This window comes from Nyctibius grandis, chromosome 7 (assembly GCF_013368605.1).
Source record: "Nyctibius grandis isolate bNycGra1 chromosome 7, bNycGra1.pri, whole genome shotgun sequence".
Classification (NCBI taxonomy): Eukaryota; Metazoa; Chordata; class Aves; order Nyctibiiformes; family Nyctibiidae; genus Nyctibius; species Nyctibius grandis.
Window position 1 is genome coordinate 6,795,053 of NC_090664.1, and position 27,735 is coordinate 6,822,787.

General features: G+C 34.3%; 1 protein-coding gene across 15 annotated transcripts in view; it reads right to left on the reverse strand.

Annotated features, from left to right (window-relative positions):
• The window catches only part of LRRFIP2 (LRR binding FLII interacting protein 2), a 60,887-nt gene that overhangs the window by 14,591 nt on the left and 18,561 nt on the right, over positions 1-27,735 (reverse strand). For 3 of the 15 annotated variants that reach the window (XM_068405589.1, XM_068405585.1, XM_068405580.1), the window contains exons 3-19: positions 26,351-26,437; positions 24,748-24,798; positions 21,900-21,953; positions 20,008-20,073; positions 18,009-18,050; positions 16,982-17,047; positions 15,456-15,530; positions 14,657-14,704; positions 14,527-14,571; positions 13,077-13,124; positions 12,922-12,975; positions 10,006-10,113; positions 7,750-7,794; positions 6,949-7,062; positions 6,431-6,502; positions 920-1,090; positions 130-222 (exon numbers count right to left, since the gene is read on the reverse strand). In XM_068405589.1, the coding sequence (XP_068261690.1) occupies positions 130-222; positions 920-1,090; positions 6,431-6,502; positions 6,949-7,062; positions 7,750-7,794; positions 10,006-10,113; positions 12,922-12,975; positions 13,077-13,124; positions 14,527-14,571; positions 14,657-14,704; positions 15,456-15,530; positions 16,982-17,047; positions 18,009-18,050; positions 20,008-20,073; positions 21,900-21,953; positions 24,748-24,798; positions 26,351-26,437 (1,239 nt within the window). The remainder of the gene's footprint in view (positions 1-129; positions 223-919; positions 1,091-6,430; positions 6,503-6,948; positions 7,063-7,749; positions 7,795-10,005; positions 10,114-12,921; positions 12,976-13,076; positions 13,125-14,526; positions 14,572-14,656; positions 14,705-15,455; positions 15,531-16,981; positions 17,048-18,008; positions 18,051-20,007; positions 20,074-21,899; positions 21,954-24,747; positions 24,799-26,350; positions 26,438-27,735) is intronic. The other 12 variants (XM_068405590.1, XM_068405587.1, XM_068405584.1 and 9 more) reach the window with 8 other exon arrangements.

The following is a 27,735-nucleotide window of genomic DNA, read 5'->3' on the forward strand; positions in this document are numbered from 1 at the left end:
AAAACAAGATAAATTATTTCTTAAAAATGTGAGATAATATTTTTTGTGTATAACGGCTGTTCCCATTCAAATCTTAACACCATATTTATTTGCACACGTTCTATTATACACAATCTCATATGAACATACCTCTATCAATTCATCTCTCTGTCGAAGGCCCTCTTTAAGTTCATCCAGCTTATGCTGTAGAACATTGCATGTGTGTTTCTGTCTTTCCAATTCCTATATTAAATAAATTCATTATTTATTTTTATTTATTTTGGGTTTGACATTAATTTTTAATATAAAGTTTAAAAAAGTTAGTAATATCACTTAACATAACATTGCCCAAGTAATTACTGCAGCAATATGAGAAATTCTACCTAAGTGGCTAAAAATCACAGAATCAGTGTTTTAGGTAAGTTCTCCAGGTACTTACTATACAGAAGATTTAATAAAATTTAGAGTGGGGCGAAAAGATGCCACAAAGGTTTAAACACAATATTAACTAGAAAATCTCAGATACTGAATTTATCTAAATATTGTTCGAAAAAGCTGCCATACAGATCTTCCCTTTCCAAGAAAGTGGGACTGAACATGTCCTATTTGATTCAAATGCATATCTTATCATTAGTTATTAATTAAATGCAATTAATTTGCATTTAATTGGGGTGGGGGGTGGAGTGTGTGAGGCAGGTTGGGATGTGTTTTGGGGTTTGTTTGGGGTTTTTTTTGGTGGGTGGTTGTGTTTTGTTTTGGTTTTTTTTGAGAGAGTGTTTTGTTTTTTTTAAAAACCAAAACGCTGAAAACATTTTTGGCCACTGAGATAGACAGACTTTTCTACTAACCCATAAGTTTTCAATTGTTCTTTCCAAGTAGTCCAGGCTTCTATGTTTTTTTATTCTAATTATGAAGATGAAAAAGTCTTAAAAATCAGTACCTTTGACTTTTCTTCATTCTCCCTATAGAACTCTGCGATCTGTTCTTCTTTCTCCTCAATGACATCCTTTAGAGTGTCCACTTGGTAAACCAAGTTGTTTTTCTCATTGTCTAGTTGAGCATTGGAAACCATAGCTTTCTTGTACTTCTCTTCAACTTCAGCTAGTGAATCCTATAGATAATAGAAAGGATTACATTAGTCTAACCTTTTGATGCATTGTTGTTTACATTAAAATACCACCATAATGCTGAAGAGTGCTGTTATACAGTAAAATTATGCAACGATTTTTGTTTCTGAATTATTATACACACCTTCTCTTTAGAAATATCAAGCCACAGTTCCAATTTCCATTATTCAGGTTAAGTCATACACAGCAATTAAAAGTTAACATTACAAAAGTATGAAAATTACAAGATAATATTCCCCTTTCATTTTCTGCTCTGCTACCTTCACAACTTAACTCACAGGGATAAAGTAGTAATACCGCAGCTTTATTTTATTTTCAGTGCATGCACAAGAAGACCCTTCAGAATGAGGCAACAAATGTGACAGAGAGAACTCAGACAATTAAATGACTAAAAACAATCACAGAAATATCTCTAAGAGTAGCTTTAACAATGCTCATTATTTGAGTAGTGCTCTATACCTCGGAGTCAAAGTTTTAAGGTAGTCACACTTAAGTAATAATGATTCTCTGTTTAAGCAGACATTTTGTCTTTATTTCTTTCTAAGATTTAAAAAAAAAAAAGTATGTAAAGATTCACATGCTTGATTCTGTACCTGAAGGTGCACATATGCCTTGCTATACACCCTCTTATGCAATTCTGACATTTACCAAAATGGTTTTATCCTAATTTTTTTTTCTTAGTACTGTAACAAATGTCAACTACTCAAATACTAGAACCACTGTCACTCCAGACACTTTCAAGCATGCAAAAGTAAATTTGCAGATGACACCAAGCTGGGTGGGAGTGTCGATCTGCTGGAGGGTAAGAAGGCCCTACAGAGGGATCTGGACAGGTTAGATAGATGGGCCGAGACCAACGGCACGAGGTTCAACAAGAACAAGTGCCGGGTCTTACACTTCGGCCACAACAACCCCATGCAGCTCTACAGGCTGGGGGAAGAGTGGTTAGAAAGCAGCCCGGTGGAAAGAGACCTGGGGGTGCTGATCGACAGCCGGCTAAACATGAGCCAGTAGTGTGGCCAAGAAGGCCAATGGCATCCTGGCCTCTATTAGGAATAGTGTAGCCAGCCGGTCTAGGGAAGTGATCGTCCCTCTCTACTCGGCACTAGTGAGGCCGCACCTTGAATACTGCGTCCAGTTCTGGGCCCCGCACTTCAAGAAAGATGTTGAGGTGTTGGAGCGAGTCCAGAGGAGGGTGACCAAGCTGGTGAAGGGTCTGGAGGGTCTGACCTACGAGGAACCGCTGAGGGAGCTGGGGTTGTTTAGCCTGGAGAAGAGGAGGCTCAGAGGTGACCTTAGTGCAGTCTACAACTACCTGAAGGGAGGTTGTAGTGAAGTGGGAGTCTGCCTCTTCTCCCAGGCAACTAGCGCTAGGACAAGAGGACACAGCCTCAAGCTTTGCCAGGGGAGGTTCAGGTTGGACATTAGGAAGGATTTCTTTTCAGAAAGGGTTATTAGACATTGGAATGGGCTGCCCAGGGAGGTGGTGGAGTCACCATCTCTGGATGTGTTTAAGAAAAGACTGGACATGGCACTTAGTGCCATGGTCTAGTCGACAGGGCGGTGTCAGGGCAATGGTTGGACTCGATCCCAGAGGTCTCTTCCAACCTGGTTGATTCTGTGATTCTGTGATTTCAATACGCATGCTTTTAAAAACACAAAATTTAGAGTCCTAATTTTAGAATTGAAATGGAACTATTAAGCCATTTTCTTTACAAAGTAGGTCTGTGCCCTATTACAAATCCCCTAGTATTTCATGTGATCTGTTCTTTGAAGGCATAGGTAGCATAACCTCCATGTTTAATTCTTTGTATTGTGACAGGTGGAGTACTAGCGCAGGAAGGGCACCAGGGTTGGGTTTTCCAGAAAACAGAACATTAGGGGAGAGGGTGGTAAGAATCTAAGTTTCCTAAGGAAACCTAAAAAACCCAACCCCCAAACCCTATTCCATGTTATACATCTCCCTGTTGAGAAAGCTGTCCTTAAAGTACATATTTCAACTTTTATAATTTTATTATAGTCACATGTATTTATATCTCCATTCCATTCACTAAATTCTGGAATTTTGTGCTGGATAACAACAGTATTTTAGAAACCCCAGAAAAAATAACTTATGACATATCCTGACAGACTACAGATCAGAAGAGACAAGACAGTATAAGTAGTGAAAAGGTAAGAAAGGTACCATTATCATCTGGGAAGTAGTAAATAGCAAACAGCAAAGAAGATTCATAAGACAGAAGAAAGCAAAAAAATAAAGAACACATGTAAGCGCGTTCAAGTAATTCTTAAGTTTTAGATTAAAACCACAGAAAACATTTTTTGTGATGGTGTGAACATGACAGATCTTGTAAAGATTGGTGAAACAAAATGTCAAAGACACTAAACCTTCCAAAGACTTTCAAAGAATAATTCATTTTAGAGGGGAAAAAAGGAAAACACTAGGATTATGAATGCTATAATCCTTTTATGGGGAGATACAAAATTTAACGAAAAGTACAACTAGGAAAAAATTCCAATTTGATTGTTTCTGTGAGTGTGGTAAGTGGAGTCATACAGTAATTTAGGTTGGCAGAGATCTCCGGATGCCATCTGGTCCAATCTCCTAATTAAACAGGGCCAACCAAGATCAGGCTGCTCACAGCTCATCTCCAATTCGTTTTAAGCATCTCCAGGGATGTCACCTGCAGAACCTGTCTGGATGACCTATTCCAGTGTTTGCCTTCCTTGGGAAGACTCTTCTTCTTGAGGTCTAATGGGAATTTCTCCCCTTACAATGCAACTTTGGTCTATTGCATCTTGCCCTGTCACTGTGCACCTCTGAAAAGAGTCCACCCTCTCTTCTCTACAGTCTCCTATCAGGCAGCTGACCATAGCAATGATACTGCCGCCCACCCCCCCAAGACTTATCAAATCCAGTTGTCTCAGCCTCTTATTGTATGCCATGTACTCTAGGACTCTAGCCTTAAAGAGGAGGCTACATTGGGGCTTAAAAGACTGGATTAAATGTCATTAATCAACAAGTTAATGGGGTAAAAAAAATCTGCAGTTACGGAAGAGGAATACATTGATTTTGAGACAGAAGAGTGAGAATTGCTTCCCAGGAAGAAACCAAGCTATGCCTAAGAGTCTTCAACCAGTTAAAAAAAAAACCTGGAACACTGCTAAGGCTTCTTTGGAATTGTTCCTTCTTTTTGAGTACAGTATTATACGTGTTCCCTATGGTTCAAGAATTTCATGTAGTTTTAGTAATCTTCCAGTTTGGTGAGAAATAATATGGATTTGGAAGGATTTCTGAATCACCTGAATGAGGCAGCAGGATGCCCAAGGATGAAGCAGTGGGAATATGCTGGAATGAAAGTGTGTAATCCACATAACCTAAAGCTATGAAGAAATACCACCCACAATTCTACCAGCAGAGCCAAAAGGCTATGCAAATTAGCCTGCTTGGCTAGAACAGGACAAATAAACCCAGCAGATTTCAAGATACTGCTCTGTTAAATGCATAAAAGAAAAGATTTGAGGAAATAAAAAGGATTCCTTTCTAGTTGATGCAAGGGAATATCAAAAGAATCAACAAAACTAAATCAAACTGAGACATGAAAGATTTGAAGACCTCACTAAATCAGAACTATCCACATCAGAGTTTATTTTCCTGACACCCAGCAGATTTGTAGTGAGGTAAAAACCATGCTCTTAGCAGCACAAGGGATGGGCAACCACAGAGACAGGAAGGTAGCGTGCTTACATATCACTGTTACTCAGCCACTGAAAACACACTTAAAAGAAGTGTAAAAGCAGATATTCTAGTAACTCTTCTAATGTACACAAGACAAAACTGCTAAAGCAGAAGTTGAGAGAAAGGCAATACCTTCCTAATTAGAAAGAAGGGTTCCTGAAAGAGTATCTATGGAAGGCAAATTAACTTAGGACCATATTATTCAGTATTAACAATAGCATAAAATGCAATTCAGTTTTGTAAGCCAAGCACAGATCAAGATCTTATTGTCTATTGCACACTTGTGCTCTTTGGTAACTGTAATGGAATACAATAAATAATAGCACATTAGTACTGATTCAGAACAGTAGTCATGAGATGCTGGCAAACATGCAAAAGTGAGAGAGTTAGATCCATTCTGAAAATACAAAGCAATCTCACGTCTTATTCAAATTTAGTACAACCATAGCTATGTCTAATAATCTTGTAATCTACTGCTCTTTGAAGTTCTTTTAATATTCATATGGCAATATGATTCAAACAAGACATACTTCATCTGAGCATACAGCTATGAAAGTTACTTATCCTCTACAGAGGAAACAATTTTTGCTACACTGAACAGCTCAAATTACATATTTTCTCTTTACCATACCATCTAATGTGTTGTTTAATCAAGGAAATTCAAGGAAGCTGTTAAATACATAACTGTTACATGCTCTAGTACAAGCATAATTCATTAAATTCAGTCCCTATATGGATATAAAACAAATATGGAAAGATCTCTTTAGTTTTACATGGAACCATTCATAATTCGATAACAGGAAAGAGAACAGAATATCCTGAAAGAGATTTGTAAGCCACATCATTTGCTGTATTCAGTTTCCCTTCAACACAGAAGAGGGGAAAATAATCATACTTAAAATTAACTGCAAACATTTAATTATGTGAAAACTTACAAAAGAAAAGCATACATACTAATTTAAACAAGTCAAAATACAGACAAATCTTATGAATCTAATACTGAAAATACCAACCTATAATTTAGACAAAGATAATGGGAATGGAAACCGTAAGTATAAACAAAAATCTTTCATAATGGCAAAGAAGTAAAACAAAATTAATCTCCTGCAAGCAATATGTCTGCCCAGATTCTTTTCAGCACATCTTTCAAAATTATTACCCCGGGTTTGCTTTATAAGATGTAGTATTTGCTGAAACTTGGAAGACTAATTCTTAAGTTCTTTGTCATAACTATATCCTGTTTCTTTCTACATAGTAATTATTTCGAATATCCATTTATTTACTAACAAAACTCTGAAAAATATAAATTGAACCTCTCATTTCACTTGCTAAAAATATTAAAGTTTAATACTATTTTAACATAAACCAAGTAATAAACATATACTACCTCATGTATATTTATATCATATCTTAATAATTTACTCACATGACAAATTTAAGTTGATGCTCTCTATGCATTAAAAGTTAGATACATGCTTTAAAGAAATTTAAAAACTTGTTAGTAAAGCCAGTTAGTGGAACCAGTGGTATCTCCATTACCCAAAAATACCCATACAGAACGCATGCTTGGGAGGAGCCCTGATACCTTTAGTTCTTTAAGTCCCTGCATGTATCTCCCTTCTACATCTTGTATCTGGTCCTTAAGATCATAGATATCCTGCAGGACATAGGAATGAACCATTGCATAAGAAGTATGGGGAAATAATTTATAGTCAAAAAAGCATTAAAAGGTTTACATGCATTTCTGTCAAATGCCAAAGCCTGCAATAATTCACAGAAATTATAATTAATTCACAACAACTTGATGAAAATTAAGATTTTGTTTATATCCCTGAATCCAGGCCATCTCATATAGGACAGAATTGTTTCAAATTTGACATAAACAAAGTCTTATTTTAATATAAGCTAAACTGTTAGCACCATAAATATTTATGGTACAACAAACACAATTACCAAGACAGAAATGTTTTTGTGATTAAAAATTACATCCTCATAACTTTTTCTTACTATTAAGAAACCAGCAGTTCCGTAGCAAAGAAAAATTCCTCCTAACCGCAAACACAACTGTAAACTAGCTCCAAATTCTCTGAAAATGCAATTTACCCGTAATTCACTGAGGGAGGCATCAGGATCCACCAAACTGCTCGTGTCTCCACTTCCTCTCCTAGATGAGTTGCCACTCAGAGGAGTTGCACTTATCGAATTGCGAGATGATGGCTTAAAAAGGGAAAAACACTGTATCAGGAACCATACTGTCATTTCTGGTAAACTCAACATTACTTTATAAATTGCTTCACAGTCACAGAACACTGTTCTCTCTTTTTTTTTACCATTTCTTAATATTAGCTTCTAGACTATCTTCCATTGATTATTTTCCAGCACTTACATTGTTTCTTGGTGAAATGTTGGTTTCTCTTTGATGACTTCTCAGTTATCATAACATTATAATTTTGAGTCTTTTGTTCAGAAGACTATCATAAGGATGATGTTCGTGCTTAAAAACTGTAGAAGTTAAAAATATTTCTAAAGATTATAATTTCTGCCACCCAGGATTCAGAAGAAAGTCTCCAGTGAAATCTAGCACATGAATTTTTATAGCCGTAGCCTCTTAAAATTCAACCTTTCCTGCTAAATATTTCTCTCTCAGAAAATAAATTCTATAAGAAACTAGTACTTGCTAAAAATAAACTAAAGAATAAAATTATTTTCTTGGGAAATAAAAGATGAAAAGCATTAATTCTGTAGATAAAAAAAAGTCTAAATATCTCTTTGCAAGCTCTTAAAAATTACTAAAATACATTCTACTAAAAACACACAACATTTATACTTCTGGAACTATTTTAATACTTCTGAATTTATGGATGAACACTGACTTTCAATACTTTTTGATTTAAAAACTCTTACCCTTGAAAATATTTCTGAATGTGATTTTTCACTCTTTTCTTCCAGCTGAAAGAGAGATGGGAAAGTGATCACAATACACCTTTTGCAATAAGGGACTACTGAATGACCATCTGCTGTTCAAAGATACTGAGAAATATTTAAGAACAAAAAATGAAACAATGGAGGAAAAAAAAAAAAAAAAAGACATTCCAGAAGTTAGCATAAAGACAGGGAATAAAAATAGTTTTTACTTCAACTGCAAAATAAATGAATGCTTGTAAAGAAAAAGCCAGAAACTTTTTTTTCAAAGTTTTTAAAAAGTCATTACCAATATTAAAGTACAGAACAACAAAACTTGTTTCACTATTCTAAATTTCGACAGGGTAGTGACTACAACACTCGGTGGCATAGCAAACACAAAGCTTCATGCAAGTGCACTTCAAACGATCAGTGACACTAGTGTGAATGTCCTAGTTATTAGAAAATACAATCTCTTTGGTGAAACCTGCAATTACATCAGGACAAAGGCAATTCGGGTGAAAGCCCATGACTAGAGTGTATTAATTAATAGCAACCTACAAAATAATTTCAATTCATATTTTATGTATTGAAGCCTAAGCAAAAGAACTACCACCCCTTCCTTCTTGTTCAGGAAACTCTGATATTGCTAACTTATATTGTAGATTTCCGTATTTTCTACATTTCTACGAATCAAAATAGGAATTAAATGAAGACATTAACATGTTGCCATATTATCTAAAACAAGTATGATACATTGAGTACGGTATCTCAAATACCTAGCTTCTCTGAAAATACCTGTTCTTCTCCCAGCCCAGGGACAAGAAATTTGGAAGTCTGCTACAATCACAGTAGAAACAAATGTTACTTTATGAGATCTTTCTTTTTCCTTCTACTGTAGTTTCTACAGAGGCAACATTGCATTTCCATGTCAAATTCACCATCTCCAATGATGTACTGAAATTGTAAGTTGCAAATATTTGTCACCACTGTGACGGTAAAATGATGTTAAGAATCCAATTGATCTGAAGTATCCATTTAGAATAACTTAAATAAAAATACATTTTTGGAATCAATAACGATGATGATGATAATAAAAGCAACTGAGCAGGCAGCAAAATTGCCAGTCTCAGCCTCCACATTTTCTTTTAGCAGGGCATAAATTTCAGAAAAGCAGGTTTATTAGAGAGAAAAAAAGACCCCTAAATTTAAAACTGGAGAAAAGTACTCTTGTGGTCATCTAGTCCAGCCTCCCCTCCAAAGCAGAACTGCTGCCAACAGCCCAGGTTAGCTGCGGCTTTTTCTAGCTAAGTCTCACCAGCTCCTGAGGATGGAGGTTCTCCAGCCTTGCCATAACCTGTGAGAGTGCAACACTAGCCTCCTTGGGGAGCTTCTTGCAGTAGCTCGTCTGAACCTCCTAAGCTGCAGTGTGATGCTCATGCCTCGTGTTGCCCTGGTATGAAGAGTTTGGCTCTTACCTAATCAAGCAATTGCAGGCTGCTGATCACCACGGACCATCCCCTTTGCCCAACAAAACAAGTCCAGTTCTATCAGCCTCTCCTACTGCATGTGCCTGACTTATTTCAAAGACATACCTAAGAACAGATTTTTCCACTATTAAACACAAAAGTTTTGACTGCAAGTAACAAGAATTTCTAGAACTTAGAGCAGCAATAAAGAGAAGGCAGCTGGTTTTGTTGTGAACCATGTTCAGACTAAAAGGATGTACAGGAAAACCGTCATAATAATTTTCCGGTAACGTGCTCTGTTGACTTGGGATTCAGTACAAGAGCACAGCCAACAGTGAGTGCTCCAGTAATGGATCCTGACAAAACCTCATCTTGGATGAATCAACACTGAAATGCACTAATGAGGGCACAGTTGTAAGTATTTATTTTGTCACTAAATCAAGCAGTAGTATTTCAAAAATACACAAAAAACCTAGACATTGTTAATTTCCACAAGAAAAAACCCCAAGATTTTACATTTAAGAGGTGCTTAAGCTTATCACACACACACAAAAAAGTGAAGTGTTAACACTTGTCACATGCTTCTAGCAACAGGCCAAATCCCCTTTAAAATAAATAAAGCAGCATGGTCCATGACATTTTTATACAAAAAAAAAAACGGCCCCAACAAAACTATATGCCATTAAATAACTCTGAATGCTTTTACAGTATTTACTCTGAATGAAAAGAAAATCCCTGGTTAGTAAGTTTGCTGCATTCACCACAGTATAACAACAAGCATTACACTCACACTGTTCAAACCTTGTACATCATCTGCATCGGAAACAATGCTTCCCCTGCGGTTGGAACGACTAAAATAGTCAGCAGCAGTTTCACTTTGATCAGAAAAATCAGAGGACTTCAAAAGATAAGGAGAAGGGTGAAAGAGAACTGATGATACCTCAGAATGAATAAAAGTTTGTTTTAAAAAAAACAAACAGGAAATCCTAACTTAAATCTCCATTATTACAATTTATTCTTGCTTTTCTAACGGCTTAACAGTTGTAAAATCTTAATTTCTCTTCTAGATTTTTCCTATATTAAATGTGTCTACATGAATAAAACATGTGCCACACTGATATGAATACTTTAGTCAGCATATGCATTGTTTTTAACACTCTCTTCACACGTTTATTATTCTTATAGTTTACAGTATCTAAAATTAAAAGCAATGAACATTTATTATTGACTCATTTTCCTCATTTGGAGTAATATAAAAAATACAATCAGAGATACAAAAAGGTTTAGTACTAATACAGTGCCAAACACAAGCTACAAAAATTACTTTTTAAAAAAAAAAAGGTTTGCAGATCATAAAAACAGATTATATAATCCGAAGTTGATAGATAAAAGTTATTAGTTTTCTCTTTACAAATGATATCTTTTCTTCAAATCAACACAATCCCAACACTACTAATTATGAATATGATCTGGGTTTCTCTCATTCATAATTTTAAGAGGCCTCACAATAGAAGACGAGCTCACTCCTCAAAGCTGTATGTCAGGCACCTAAAAAGGTGAGGAAAAATGCTAACACTACACATCACTGGTAAAAAAAGGCAAAATATATTTAACGACATTACAATTGTTACAATGCCATGGGAATTCAAGTGAAATATTTAACTGAGAAAATATTATTCACATTAAACACAGTATTTAATGAGAAGAGTAGGTTTATCAAAAGTGTTGTATTGATAACATTCTACTTCAAAAGGCAGAAAGTTACCGTGAACATTATATTTAGTTTTAAAAGTGATTATATGAAAGAAAAATCTGTAAATGAACAGTTTGAAAATATATTGTCCGTATCTCATTTTCATAACTTAAAAACATCATTCTTAATTTCTTTGTACTTCATGTACATGAGTGATGTAGCCTCATCTTATTCCAATTAAAAGACAGCGAGATGTCTTTTATGCAAAAGTGACCAGTTACATAGAAAACAGTTTGCTGATGAACACCTGCCTCAGATTACACAGCTTTGGACTACAGAATTTGTCTTTTTTGTCACTGCTAGCTTATGCTCTATTTCTCTGGCAAATAATTTTCCAGCTATAACTATATCTACATTTTAAATAATATCTTAATTTTTTAAAAAAATTAAAAAGTAAATAAATATTACCAGTCTGAAATTTGGCTAAACCTTCTTATTTCACTTGCATTTCACAAAGTATAAAGATGCTGAACAAAATTCTGCTTATATGAATTACCCTTACAGCAAAAGAACAAACAACTCAAGGGCTACAAACATTATCTACGACACACTGTGCTCTTTTTCATTCAAAACCAACTTATCTTTGCTGTTGAAAAGTCCATATGTCTGATAAACCTTATTCTTCCTCCTTCTATACCTTTTGCACTTGTAATATCTTTCTCAATGGGTTTATCAAAACCAATACAGTTTAAGATGGAGATGCACCATACAGTTTTTCACAAGTGTTTTCTACTGTTTTCATCTTCTCTCCTACTTTCTCTTTTGATTTCCAGTGAGTACTGAGCTGACTTCCAGTGCACTACCCAGAGTGATACCAAAATACTAACCATAGAACAGTATAAAGTAAAAGTTAAGTTATGAATAAGGTTTTTACTTCATCTGCTCAATATCCTTTTCAGAATTATTTCATTAAACAAATACTTTGAACTCTATTAAACATTCACTAGTGTGAGCGAATGGTACTTTGGCATTATTGGTATCCCATATACATACTGAGATCTGATAGCTATATATTCCTATATACATATAAATTATATACTTTTAAGAAATGAATCTTAATATTAAGAGAAACTAAGGAGACAAGTCGTATTTTCGCAGTTCAAGGGACTTGAGAGATGGATGTTAATACCTCTTAGGTTTTGGAACTTCATGAAGCAACAGCAAAATTCCCTTTTTCCTACACCTTCAAAAATTCACTCTGACATGTTGCAGCTAAAAACATCCAGTGTCTGACAAATCTGTTTTTATTTGTTTAGTCTCTATAACATTGCTAAGAACATGTGAAAAATGAAAACAGGACCAAACATTTCATTTTAACCCATACCAGAACACCCATCTACTTTTTTGTGTAGCATGACAAATGAGCAGCTGTACCAGTGACACCAAGACAGTTGTTCTGCGGCAGAAACAGGGTAGAACCATTTAAAAATCACCCTGTAGCACAAAAAGCCATCTTTGGAATGACCCTTTTAACACAATACAGATCCAGGAACAAATTTATCTCCATTTTGAATACTGGTCACCATAAAAATGAGCCAGCTACCACTTACTGCATGATATAACAAAATTTGCATTAGTCCTCTTCCCAAAAAGTCAGACTTTTCCATGTGTATTGTAGTAAGTTTCATGTGCCTGCCCATGATGACATGAGGGGGTAACCCCAACAATGTACTATACTCCAGTTTCCAATTGCTTCCAATTATATACATTACCAACATTTAAAAGATGTTTAGAAAAGAAAATTCCTTATTGATTCTACACTTTACTGTCTTACTGCTAAAACTTTACATCTTGCTAAAAATCACATCTCTGACAAATTACATTTTTTTGATGTGGAATTTAAAAACCAAGTCTGTGTGTTGGTCAGTAAAATTATCCCCAGTGTAAATACTCATAATCATTTTGTGTGTTAGTATCAAAGCATTCAGCAAATCATGCAACAGGAACGCTCACCACAGGACTACTTCGAACTGAGCTTGCTCTTGAAGAATAACTGTATTCAGATGGCTAAAGAAAAGTTATGAAGGAAATTTTCAAAATTTTCATAGGTTTTTGTCTCCAGAAAACAAAGATAATGAAAGAAACAACCAAAAGCCTATTACACTTACAGTGCGAGAACTATATGAGCTATGTAATCCATCACCACACAAAGATGCCTGAGAAAGAGGGAATGAAATACCATTCACATTCAGTCTAAGAAATAATTATGCCACACTCATACACTGTAATTCTTATGCACTGTAACATACTCTATCTTATCCCATCTATGCATTTTCCTGTTAATATTATACTTCTAGAAAGGACAAACAATTTTTAAAAATTCCCATCAGCATTTCCTCCTACTATTAGGGATGTCTATTTCCAAATATAAAACTAAGAATTTCCCTGAAAAATAGCCAAATAGTTTAAAAAAAAAAATCTCAAATCTTAACTATTTTCACAAGAAAATTGAATTAAATATTTAAATTGCAATTTGGTTTTCACTGGTCTGAAGCCTTCAGAAGTTTTAATCCATCCTGGGAACTGAAGCTATATTCCACACTTACCAGTTTTACTTTGTGCTCACCCATGCAGGTTTTCCTTAAGGAGAATGTTTCAAGGTGCAAGGTTGAAATCTTTTTATGCAGTGGATTGTGGGCAACACAATTAAAAAAAAAATTACAGTCTCGTGCTGTTTTCCCCCTACCTATGAAGGGATCTCTAGCAGAAATTAGGATTATGTGTATATCAGAACTGTACATGATAGCAGTCATTATGGTCTTGTTCTCTCACTGGACCTTCTAATGTTTTCTCGAGAATATGTACAAAGTCAAAAAAGTAACTTAATATGTGTTTGCAATCCAAGTGCAGAACAAGACCTCACTAAGTACATAAAAACATTACATAAAAATAGTTGATTTTCCACATAGGTTTAGCATGTCTCTAAATGGCTGTGTAAATTGGATTTGAACTACTGTAGCAGCAAAAGGCATAAAGTTTCAGGCATGCATGTCACTTTTTAAAGATGTCAACTTTTTGTAGAGCTACCAGCTATTCTTATAGCACTTCTGGCTACTTTTTATTTTGTAAAGATGCAGATTAGGTTTTCATCCTATTAGATTTTTGTATGATTATTAAATTAAATATGGGATATTTGAAAGTATTTAAAGTGTATTTATGACAAATTTCTGTAATCTCCTGACAATGACTTTTCCCATTCAAATGCTTAGCTTAACTTCTTTAAATACTTTTTTTATAATACTGTATTTATAAATACTGTATTATACATGCAGTGTTTAGTAAGCTTGGGTTAACTTGTTCTAATCCCATTCTTCACCATTGTTGTGTTCATAAACTTTATGCATGTCTGTAAAGAGACCAGTAAAACATCAGCTACTAAAATACTTTAAAGAGGCAATTTAACAACATTAAGAACATTAAACTGAATGCCTCCACAAAATGACACACAAAAGCTGCAGCTTTAATTAAAAATATGAATAAAATGCACATGTAATACTGTCAAGCCTCATGGCCATTAAATACAAATTTAAGGCAACCATGCAAATGGTGCTTACGAACCAAACTGATACTTCTTATCAAACCACTGTTTAGAGAAGGAGACACCTACGAAGAAAAGTGTAATTTTATATTTCTGAGGTCCATTCAAACATCTAAAGATAAGCAAGATATTATTTTACATTGTACTAACCCTGTAACTCCTAGTTGTTGCCACTGGATCACTGTATAGAGAAGACGACTGTAGTGTGAAGAATAGAAAGTCAGAAACACTTCTGCATATATTATTTTTTTTAATCTGTTGCTCTATATCCCCCAAAAGTTCTACAGATTGAAATACCAAATTTTACATTTGTAATAGACAGGAACTGTAAGAAAAGTGTGGATAAACATTCCAAGAAAACCCATTATCTTTGAAATCATAATCTAAAACATTAAAGCAATCTAGTATTTTTTATCAGAAGATTTGTAGAAGAGAATCATAAGAAATTATGTAGTTTTCAAAAGACAAATCAATTTCCTCTAGCTACTTATTTAAACCAGCTCATGACAATAGCTGCAGGTACTGGAAGATACTCCTCATCTCATGACAGACCATTGATTTATCATTTATACTACTGTAGAAGAAAGTAGTACATTGGCATAAAACTTAAGAGTGTTTTTTTTAAAAAAAAAAAAAATAAAAAAGGACTTTGAAAAAGCAAGTGTCACAGCTGCCAGTTGTTTTCTTTGTATCATACAGCAATCACGAAACAGAAGCTATTTTAAATTTAAAACCCCACACATGCAGAACACAGTAACTTGCATGTTATCCATTCATTTTATAAAAGGCAACCCTTAAAAGCAAGAAATACAATTGTAACTCCTATTAGCTATAATAATTTGCACTGTTACAGAAGGAAAGAGAGAAGTTTGCTTCACATAGCATAAGCAAAATCAAATATAAGTATTTTATATACATTTAAAAATTAATACAGGAAGAGGAGACAGACCCGAGTATGGTAGGAAGGAACTGGTTTACTATATCTAAGGCTGCTATAATTTCTTTGATCATAGTAAATTCCACTCTGTGGGGAGGAAAAAAGAAAAGAGAAAAACAAAGGTCGCATCTGTAGATCTTGTAAATAAAAATTTTATCTCAACATTGCCCAAACGTTCCCAAGCTTAGAACTTGTACAGAACATTGTAAAAATTTTCCCTATGGCTGACCCAAAATCCATATAACTTTCTGAAGCAAGTAAAGCGTAAGAAAACCAAAACCTAGAGATGTACCCTGTATAACAGCATTATCTGTATTTTTAATGCCCTGCCCAACCAAAGTAGTAAATAGTTTTGTGTTTTTTCTCCCTAATAAATAAGAAAACCCTGAAAAGCTTATCTGGACCTTGACAAGTGCAGCATGAAATACATGAAAAACATATTTGACAAAACTTGCTAATAATTAGTACAATGATTTGCTTGATTTTTTTTTTTCCCCACTAGATACCATCCTGAATCAGAGCATCTAGGGAGAGAGGAGAACAAATTCCTAAGAATTTAATAGGGAATGGATGTTTATGTGATCAGCACTAGTCTGTACCCTACCACTATTCTTTACACCAAGTGTGCATGCTGAAAGCCTAGCAATTATACTTTGGCTTATTTCTGTTGTTTTTTGACACTGTCTACAGAGAGTGCATATATATGCATATGAGGAAAAAACAGATATATACAGAAGGAAAAACAAAGAGATGAAGACATGGCAAATAGTGCTTTCAGAATGTAGCACTTTGTATCTCAGTAGGCTATAGGAGGCAAAGATCCATATTACTCATTTAAGAACTGAGGGAACAGGACAATAGCACCTCAAAAGCACACACAGAAATGCTGTAATACAAATAAGTACATATATAAGTTATTTCACCCTTGTCTCAACACAGGCATCCACTGCTGCTTTAACTCCCCCAACCGCTGATGCAACTGCTAATTCATCAGTGCCAAAACCCTCTGAAAAATTACATTCAAAATATTTGATTTCTTGGCACTGTATTCACATACGTTACACACTGAAATTTCTAGAATAGATTCTGGAAGATCACAATAACCCACATGCCCCCAACAGTTCACTGGGTTAAGGTCAAGGCTTACGGTAAATTCAATCTGCCTTACTCTATTTCACATGTCCATTTAAAATATCTCTAACTGATAGGAGACAAAGTGTAAATCATAAAACACGTATCTCCATCCTGACTGAATAAACTTTAATACAGAGAAGTGCCACTTTTTAATATTTCCAAGAGCCTTCCACAGGCCTCCAGGAGAACATGGTTTCTATTCAGCTGATTCCATTAATGGGATTCCACTGACACAACTGCAAATACTCAACGTCAGGTCAGAATTTGGTCAATACTAGAGGTTTCTTTTTTTCCCCTGAAAACATGTATGCATATGTCAGCAAGCTAATCAACTTATCCATAACTGTATTAGCATGTAACTCTACACAGTATATTTATAGTGAAAATTATAGCAGAAAACTAACCAATAAATCTTTACGGGAATAAGCAGCTTTCTTCTTTGAACTTTGAGATTCACTGTAAGCATGACTCTTAAGAACAAAATTTAGAAAATTAATGCCACTATATAACAGCATATTCAATCTTAAAATATAAAGAAGTCAGACATAAGGATTTAAGATATTTATCACCCACAACGGAAACACCACAGAAAATTTTAACTACATGATTAGAACAATAGGCTATACTTTATCACTGTGTAAAAAAAGAACAAGTGAAACTATAACCAACCTTATCTCTGATTAACACAGACTTGGCTTAAGCCAGCATTCATGTTTCACAAAAAAATGTAAATCCAATAAACTAAAAAAGCTTAATGTTACAGACTATTTTAAGCACTATATGGTGTTTGCCTATCGGTAGCCAATTCAGATAACACTGCTGTTTATACAAATCCAGCTTTTCAATTTGCTTACATATTCCTTTTAGTGGTACTTGGTGCTTGTCCTTGCTTAAAGAGACACACACAAATCTTGCTTGGCATAATACCAATGAGAATGTGATGCATCCTACTATCATTTCATAATGATAAGAAGGAATTATTTTTAAGTAAAGGTATACAAACCACCTGCTTTTTCTCAAGACCGAAATAGTTTTCCGTTAGATTAAGTTGAAGTTTCTATATGGAAATGGAAAATACAAATATATGCATACACATGCTTTTTTTTTTTTTTTTAAGTATGTCCTCCAAGTGTAATCTGTGTACGTCACTTCACTACAAAGTTTAGGAAAACAAATAAATCCTAAAAAGTGCTTACTGTAACATAGGTGTCTGTAATATGTGACTTCATTAGATTTTCTCCCAGAAAAAGTTTATACATACATTCTATGGAAAGTGTTAGAATCGTAATGCTATTCTAGGTCATAAAGTGTGATAGTACAGATTTATATATTTTTTTAAATCAATAATTTGTAGCCAGTTAGTGTCATAACACCTTAAAAACAAAGCACAAAAGCAGTCTTCACTCAAATACATGCAAAGTGTTAACATACAGGGACCGAGTATCTTGTAGATCTATCCTTAGCACTGTCATACTGAAGGAAAAGAAAATGAAATTAAAATTACGAAGTTAAAAAAAACCATAAAAATTAGCTTTTTTCAAAGAATGACTAAAAAGACTTAAAAGGAAATTACAAGGAAACATATTCTACCAATTATGAAAAATTATACATGAATGAATGCCATTTATCCAATCTAAGGGGCATTCTGAGGCCAGAAGACTTTTTAATAAAAACTTTTTTTTTTTCCCCAACAGTATCCCAGTTTTTGAAAAGTGAGATAATTTTGGACAGCAGTAGGTTATGTGAAATATTTCATGTGGTTTTGGTAACAGAATTTAAAAAAATTAAGCAAAGTCTCATACAGTAGATTGTATTAAACTGAGACAGTATTTGTTAGGTTATGTGATAAAAGGCTCACCTCCACATAGGCAAAGGAGCCCAGAGTCAGCCCTGCTGCCAAAGTGTGAAACCCATCACGATGGAGGTGCTCTCCAGGGCACCGTACAGACTGAGGGAGATTACTGCCTACAGGGCATGGAAGACTTGGATGCAGGAGAATAGCATCTTGGGATCAGGGGAGGAATCAAAGGTGGGGAAAGGGAGGGATAAAGGAGGAGCAAGTGTGTGAAAAAGTAGGAACAGTGGGATGAAGGGGCCACCTGTGTGTAAAGAGACTGTTGAGTTGCCAAATCTGGTAGACCAGCAATACTTATGAAAACAGCTTTGTAATAATAGCTTAGCCAGTGTCCCCATGTTCCTTGTCACTCAACAATGGCAAAATTCATGGAGTTTATACATTCTTTTTAACATACAAATCTTAAATTTTCAAAGCAGCCTTGTTTTTTCTAGTTCATTTAAAATTTCACAGGTATAACTTCGCTATTCTAACTGTAGGTAATGCACAATCCAAAATGTTACTTAGTATCATCCTAAGCTTTCTTAAAAACAAAACAAAACAGAAATTGAAGGTAGTTTGAGAACATTACATGATATATTAATAGCGTGCTAGAATGTAATTTTCAACATGAGAACTACTGAGAGGATTACAAGAAAAATCATTTCTTTTTGTCTATTGATATTCCTGAAAATTCCTTCTAGAGATCAAATTAACCCAAAAAATTTCCTGGTTTTAAATTTTATATTTGTTTATAAATTAACATAGGCCAGGTTTAGTTCGTATTATTTCATTTGTTTTCATATTATCTCAATAGTTCAAATAGTTCCAATATTCATACTATATTAAATCGTAATTTAATATTATTAATGTAATTTACAGACTATGGTACCTTTTTATGTTGCTAAAAAAATTACTATACAGGACCCATAAGACACTGTACCAATTTTTAAAAAAATAAATGGTTAAATTGGTTAAAACAGTTTTTAATCTTTAATTATTACCTACTGATAAGCAACCTTGCTATCACAGAACGGAGACAGATAACTCAGCTAATGATTATCATCACAACAGTTAACTTATACCTTTACTTAACTATGAACAGCTTAACAGTCTCCCAACAAATAGTTCAGTTGCGTAAACTAGGAATACCACAAAATATACAGAAGTACCCATTTCTGAAAGACTGACCTTTCTGTTTGTATTCCAGCCTTGACCATAGGACTAACATTGCAACATAACTGAGGAAAAAGCTTTCCTGCCATAGCTTTTAGCAACTTCTTTGTACCTATCAAGGTTGATGCACAACCTTTGCCACTTTATTTTACTTCTCTTTTGGGGACATTAGAAGAGAGAGACTGGAGAGACTAATTCCCTTCAAACTTGAAGTTATCTTCAAGACAGAACACTTAACACTTTCTTTGAGCCCTCAAATTTGTATCACAAAGCATTCGATTACATCAGTCATTGCAGCAGTCCAATTAATACTGTTTTCTATAAAGCAGCATGCTTTCATCAAGCTCCTGCTTTGGTAAGTACACACAGAAAACGTTATAATGTGAACACATCAAAGCATGCTCATTCCAGGCTACACACCACAAGATCTCTCCTTCTGGAGGTACTTGCTCTGCTCCTGTGAGACCCACTGACATCCAAAGAACTCTTAAGAATGAAATTGTAAAAATATATCAATACAAAAAATAATTTTAAAAAGCTCTAATGATAACTGCTAATCTTCACTGAAAGGCACAAAATAACCGAGGCAGTCGAAGCTCTGGGTAAGCTCCCCCAAAATGAGCTCAGTTATCTGCTGAGTTCAAGCCCTACTCTTTAGTCAAGGGTAAATTACTTAATATCCATCTAAGCATATTTTGTATGTTAACCAAGGCAAGAGCAGATCTGAGCAAACCTGTACCAGCTCACAAGTTTATAAGTATTGCCACACAGAATATTTTACATGCTTTTTCTGTAAACCATTTATTGCTTGCAAAGTAGTCAACACTACCTGATTTAAACAATTTATCTGGTAAAAATGTCTGTGTGAGAAATTGCAGAAACACTTAACAGCAGCGCTAGCAAGACATTACACAAAATTCAGTTAATCAAAGATTACATTTAATTGCTGAAACCTCTTAGTAAGTGACAATCACTTTTTTTTTTGTCACACAAAGAAATAGCTTATTCCACCTCTCAAACCAACCCAACCCAATCCTTTTATTTTAGTAATTTGTCCTCTCCTGTCCTATACACCTTGATCGATGACAAGCTGACTTCTAGGCAGATCTACTGAAAACAGGAAAATGTTTACAAACCCTGAATAAAACTATTCCTTAGCACTGTATATGACCTAAAGAGGCTATAGGAGAGCCTATACCATACAATAAATACTTCTATTAGCAGTCTTTGGGCTACCTTGCATCATTCAGGCTAGTCTTTACCACTAACAAATAATATATCCCCACATTCTCAAAGGAATAAAACCCTGCATCATACCAAACTCTTCTTCAAATTGTATCCTAAAGTACTACTACTTTTTCTTCCACAAGTATTATAGAAACACAATAACACTTAAAGTGCAAGAAGAGACACAACAGTGAGCAGATGACCATCAGCATCAGTTTGGAATGAAAGCCCAAGTTACAGACCAGTATTACTCATCTTCAGTAAGTGGCATTGATTCAGGATGACTCTGAGTCAGCAGTAGTATTTACTTTATTATATAAAATTTGCCTGTTTGCAGAATTTCTGAGACAGATAGGGAAAATGGGAAAGAGATTTTTTTTTTTCCCCCCATGAGACTTATCTAAACTAGATCAGTGTTCAATCATTAGCAGCACCTTCCCATCTGACCATGAGATTTGATGTGTAGTAGTAATCATAAGACAATTGACAACTTATGTAGGAATCTTAATACTCTACCATTTCAAGACAAGTCAATTAATTCTTACTAGTTGGCAATATCTGAAGCTTAAGTGAGTACAACTACTCAGCTTTTTTTTAAAGAAAAAAAAAGCTCATATTAGACTGGAATAACACTAAAAGATGACATTTAAAACTTGTCTTTAAATAGATGTTATTCCAAATAATTTTTGGAGTACATGTATTTGCAAACAGTTTCCAAATGCCTATTTAATTATTTTCAGTGATGAAAATATACTGTAAATAAATATATGTAGAAGAGGAAAAAAAGCACTAAGTATTTACAGTAAAAACATAGTTAAAGAATTAAAAAGTGACAATCGAGATTCTTTTTAAATGCAAAGATTGAAATACATAAAAATAAACTACCTTGTTAACATTGATGGAAATAAAATACCAGATGAACTTTAACATTATACATGACTTAAAATACTGACTTTAAAACTGCTAATACTTGGAAGACTTACAGCGTCATCTGCTCCCTAACAAAATGATACCAAAACCAAAACTTTTTTTTTTTTTTTAAAGGCTATGATGGACAAGGAAAAGTATACAGTTTGAACACAAACCAAATATGAATGACGACTGGACCGGTGAGAATACCTGGCCCTCTCTGAATCTTCCTGAGAAAGAAAAAATGCAGAGTTATTTCACAGAAAAAAAAAAAGAAGGTGACAAAGTAAAAGCAAGCAAAGGTGAGCAACATGCTGCTAGCACTTTTAATGCTATGTATTATTTTGAATAATCCATTGTGGCAAGTGAACTCATTCAAGTCAGAAGAACTGTGATTTCACCTGATTTGGGTAAGTATGCCACCACACTACATTAGGAGATGTAAATAAGGAGAGTTAATGTAATTAATAATTAGTGTTTAGTAGTCAATCTTTCTTCCGATTACTGTATTAATGCAGAAAAAAGTACAAGATTTTTTAAATTAAGAAATTAAAGTAAAAATTAAAAAATTAAAAGCTTTACAAAGTTACATTAGTAAGAAATCTACTACACAATTACTACAGTCAGATTGTGAACATTTTACAAAGTTATTTTAGTCCTAATAGAGATGATAATTCTCAGTTACGTCATACATATTTCAGATTTTCTCCTCTATTATAGGAACAAAGCTTCTTAAGCAAATTGATCAATTATAAGTTCTACAGGTAGTTCTGCTCTACAATGACAGTGAAAACTTACAAAATTTGGGGGAGGACAACTAGCTAAGGCACCTTAATACCTTTTGTTCTGTTCAGTGATCAGGGACTGTTCATTTTGGCTCACACAAAGGAATATGTGAGAAGGACAAAAATACAACTAATTTAAAATTAAACACTAAAACGCTTCATGTGCCATAAGCCTCTCAAATTTTTAGCTACAGTAGGCAAGCATGTTAAGAATAAGCTTAATTTTAAACTGTCCTATTTGAAGACTATAACACGGTTCTAGAACTAGGAATCCTTCCTTAAATGACTCACTTTCTACCATTTTCAATATGTCAAACTGTTCTAAAGATTTTAAGTCAGTTATCTTTAGAGTTAAAAGCTCGGCCTCCAGATCACGGGTATCTAAAGTCTAAAGCTGGCTTGTACTGCTTATGGTTATGTGGTTATTTTCTACATTATCACTGGATACATTAACTTGTTTAATGTTATTTTGTGACTATTCAAGAGGCCTAGCTAATACTCTGCAAGAAAATAATTTCCCAAAGGGGCGGGGGGGAAAGAGGTTCATTTCATAATGACATTTTAATCTTATCTATAGTGTCTACTTTGAGGTTTAAAATCAACGTTCATGCTATATAACTTTTCAGTATATTATGGTCAGATCACTGACAATTTTAAATATACTTTGTGCTTGTGGTCTAAATGGACAAGTATCTGTTAACATTTGCAGCTTGCAAGCAGACAGTTTGCTATGTATATAAGACTACTCTTAATTGCCGGTATAACACCCAGCTAATAATATGCTCCTATAATGCAAAACTTCAGCTTCTGATACCATTTTCTGTACATTCCTGTAGGTAACTTACTTAGGGTAACAAGTCTCCTCCTGACATACAATCAGAAAATAGAAAGCCCGTGTTAAGTGTTCAGCATATTCAGGTCAAAGGATAAAGTAAGTACCACGGTACAAACTGTAAACAGATAACTGCTGCTGGTAGCTATCAAGCTTGATTTCTAAGAATTTAAGTTTGAAATATGCGCTTTATCGAAGACAGAGGTTAGGTCTTTGATCCAGGAAAGGAGTGCAGATCTGCTCAGAAACCTGCAGCAAACGTGCCTCTTAAGAGTGCAAAAAGAAGGCAGCATTCAATTGAGTGGCATTAATTTCAAAGTGAGATTGCTCACAAATTCAGTCTGTGTTCCACAGTTTGGAAACCCTTGCTCTCCAGCAAAAACGCATTTGAATGTGCCAAAAGATAACAGAAACCTACATTGTTCCTCATAAGCGACATGAGATCTAATATACACACAAATGTCACCCAGGCAAAGAGGCAATATAAACTCCGCTCATCTTTTGCAAATAAAATTCTAACAACAGTTCTAGGATTTCTCAGCAGAAGTGCTGATTAACTGTCGTGGTAGTTTTAACTATTTGAAATGATGGTTAGTCTCAGCATGTATTACTTAAATCTTCTTGATTCAAAACATTCACACAGTGAACACTTCCCTAAAAACATAAAAAGAAACATCTCCCATGTGCCTTTTGAAGAGGCACATGAAGTTTGTGAAAGGAACTCTCTAAAGAAACATCACACTAAATTAGTATAAATTGAACAGCAGCTTTCTCAGATTGTAACTCAACTATCTCTACTCTGTCCTTAGTGGATTTAATCTAAATAAATGAACAGTCAAATATTTTATCATTATTAATTGAAAGCGAGGGGCAAGGGATAAAAGGATGCAAGTGATGGATAGAGTGGTTTTTTGATTTTTTTCTGTGTTTTTTTTTTTTTTTAAATCTTTTACGATTAATTGTTTTAAGTCATGTAAGTGACTTAAACATCAGTGAAAAGATGAGCATTTGCCATGTTACTGAAACAGGAAACAAATAAATATAAGTCTTAAGAAAAAAAAGTAAAAACCCAAACCTCAGAAATTAACTGAAATAAAAACATTTACTATTGAAAAGATGTCCACATGGATTGAAACTAGCATAATTTCATTTTAAATAGATTCATGACTAAGCCAGCACATGGTGGAAACAAAAACCATTTAATTTTAAGAAAAGCATCTCATTTCATAGTTTGTCTTTTGCTGACAAAGTACCCTTCAGATCTACATCCATATAGTTTTATGTAATTATTTTCAGTAATAAAACACTTTGAAATGACACACAGCAAACCATTAGTAAATTACTCCCTCCAAATCCTGTTAGTTCTCTGGGTGGCAAAAACATGCACAACAGGTGGTTTTAGCCTACCATCCATTTCTGGATATGAGCCCATTTTCTATCATATGAATGTTGAGAAAACTACAGAATGTAAAAACAAAAACAAACCATTTACAATATAGATTAGTCATCACAAAAGACTGGATTCCTAAATAAAAAATTTGGAAAAACCTAAGTTAATTGCCATGTAATCTTCAGTATAATATCAGATACCTACAGCAGTTAGAAAACTGAAAGTATCGAATAACAAGAACCATATAAAATTGAGGCAAAAACACGTTTTGTAAATTGTACTTGTCATTACCACAGCAAAAATAATCCCAAATATCAGCATTTCATGGATTTGAATGTAATAATGATAAATAATAAATTGTCACTCTTCTGCATGCTATGTCAAAACCTAAATCAAATGCAATAACCATGAAATAATCAGACTGCTGAAAACCTAGTTACTAAGGGGTTTTTTTTGCCTCAAGAAATGCAAACTTTTTTTTTTTTTTAGGAGAAATGTGTGGAGCAATACACGAATGTATAAATATTACCCCAGTTCTACTAATTTTTTTAAAATAAAGATCCTGACAGTAGGTATTTCTTGTGAACACTTTTGGTATAATCCACATGGGAAGAAATTAACTGAAAACTGCATCTCCAAAGTCACATATCCAAATTGTCTGGTTACTAAGTATATTACAAATACATTAAAAATAGAGTAAAATAATTCTCTGTACTTTTTCATAGTTGTGTATGCAATCATTAGGCAGTGTACATTTTGGGTACAATCAAGTTTATTATTTATGCTGTGCTGCCAGTTATCCATATTTACATGGAGCTTTTGCACAGCGACAAGAAGCAAAGAAATTGCCATGTGTTAACTAATCGTTCTTACAAAAGCACAAAAGTCACCAGCTGATTCAGACACAAATCTAGTAATTCAAATCCAGACAACATTAAACTTCATGTTAAAAGTTGAAAACTGTTCCTCTCTATGCAAGCCTGAGTTCTGAATATCATCATTATGTTCTCTTCTGCTCATTTAAAATCAAATAGAATCCTAGAATCATAGAATGCTTTGGGTTGGAAGGGACCTTAAAGCTCATCTAGTTCCAACCCCCCTGCCACAGGCAGGAATAGGTAGTAATAAGAAAGCCTCAGCCCTTTAAATATCTAAGGATAAACATTTAGATTAAACTTTGTCCAATTTTGATTGCTAGCACTGAATTTACTACATTTGTTAAAGGTAAACCATCTGATTTTGCCTGTAAAGCTAGAATTTAAAGTCACATTAAAATGTTTCATTTTTCATTTGAAAGCAAGAGTGCTAATAGCCTATTTTGTATAGCAGATTTTTTCCACAATATGAGCGTAACTATTAAGGAAGTTCAAAATGAATGTTCAGATTAATATTTTGTGAGGTGCTATCCACAGATAAATACAAAGCAAGTTATCCTTTTAGATATATAACCTAGAGGAAAGTATGGGGGGAGAGAGAGAGAAGCTAACAGTTGCCTGATGCTGAAAATACTAGCACACAGCTGAATTACACTGAAAGAAAAAAATCTGATGCAAGTACAGAAATAACACACATGAGGAATTTTCGTAAAGGTTTGCAATAATTCCTGATGATTTATACTACCTCTTTTTGCTGTCGCTCCAGCTCTCTCATACGTATATCTCTTGCTTCTGCTCGAGCTGCCCGTTTGGCTGCAAGCCTGGCTTCTGCCTACAAGCAAATTGAAAATGCTGGAAGTTAAAAACACATTTTTTGTATAATGGTTTGAGTACTTAATTTAATAATCCCTTCACAAAAACCCATTAAGACTCTAATATCACAACACATAAGTAGTAAAGAAATTGGAGTTCTCAATGAAATTTCAGAAAGGATATATACCTAAGTCTTTACAGATATCATAGAATCATAGTATCATAGATTCATTTTGGTTGGATCATTACTAGTCAAAAGAATTACATGTTGATAAAAGAACTGAGTTCAAAAATATGACTGTCACAACATCTAAAAATTCACGTCTTGCAGACTTTAACAGGACTCTGCCTATACACAGTATTTAAATGGGCATGTATGCAGCTGCAGAATCTTTGGCCACAGAAAGTCATTAAAACAAAAAAGAAAGAATCAAACCGAAGATATTAAGCCACTATTATTCATGTCATATTTAAAGGCTCTGCCATCATTTGGAATTATTTCAAAAAGCAGACATCACTTAGAAGTTGAATTACTTCAAACAGCAATCATAAAATCAAATCGATTATTGGACTAAATGTAAGAAAAAAATTTAAGGTTACAGTTCCTCAAGAACTAACTTAAACATTCATCATCACCAAAAAGGGACTTCCCTACCTTTCCATACAAGCCCTTATACTCCCAGCACCTTCCTCGGACACAGCTCCAGCACTCACAATCTGCTGTAAGCCAATTTAACTAACTACCATAGCAGCAAGTTAACAACTAAAAGGAGATTTCTGCTGTGTTAGTGAAATGAATTGGCTCATACAAGGATCTTGCGGACACCAGACCCAGCAACAGAGACGGGCAGGACAAACAGTAGCAATACCTCCCCCTTCCCAGTGGCAAAAAGGCTGTTACATCTCCTGCACTGCTTGTGAAACCTGGTAATTGGCAGATACAACTATATATTTTCTCAACTTTCTGTCCCGTCTCAATCAAAAAATGAACATATTGTCTTTCAGACCCTAAATGCTACCTCAAATTTAATTAGTTAATTACATGAGGCAATAATTTTTGACATAAAGCTAACAGTTGAGGAAAACACAAGCTCAATTTTTTCATGTTTGAATAAGAAGTTGATGAAAGTTTTCTCTTAAATTCTTGAAATATTAAACCACTGAAGACAGGTTTTCCACCAAAAATTCCAGTTGTCTATCTAATGTTAATTAAAAACTTATAAGAAACATCAGTGGCCAAAAATTCAGAACTCCTAACAACCAAAACATTTAATTTTATAGAACTTTTTAAAAATGTAAAATTCCATGGGATTTTGC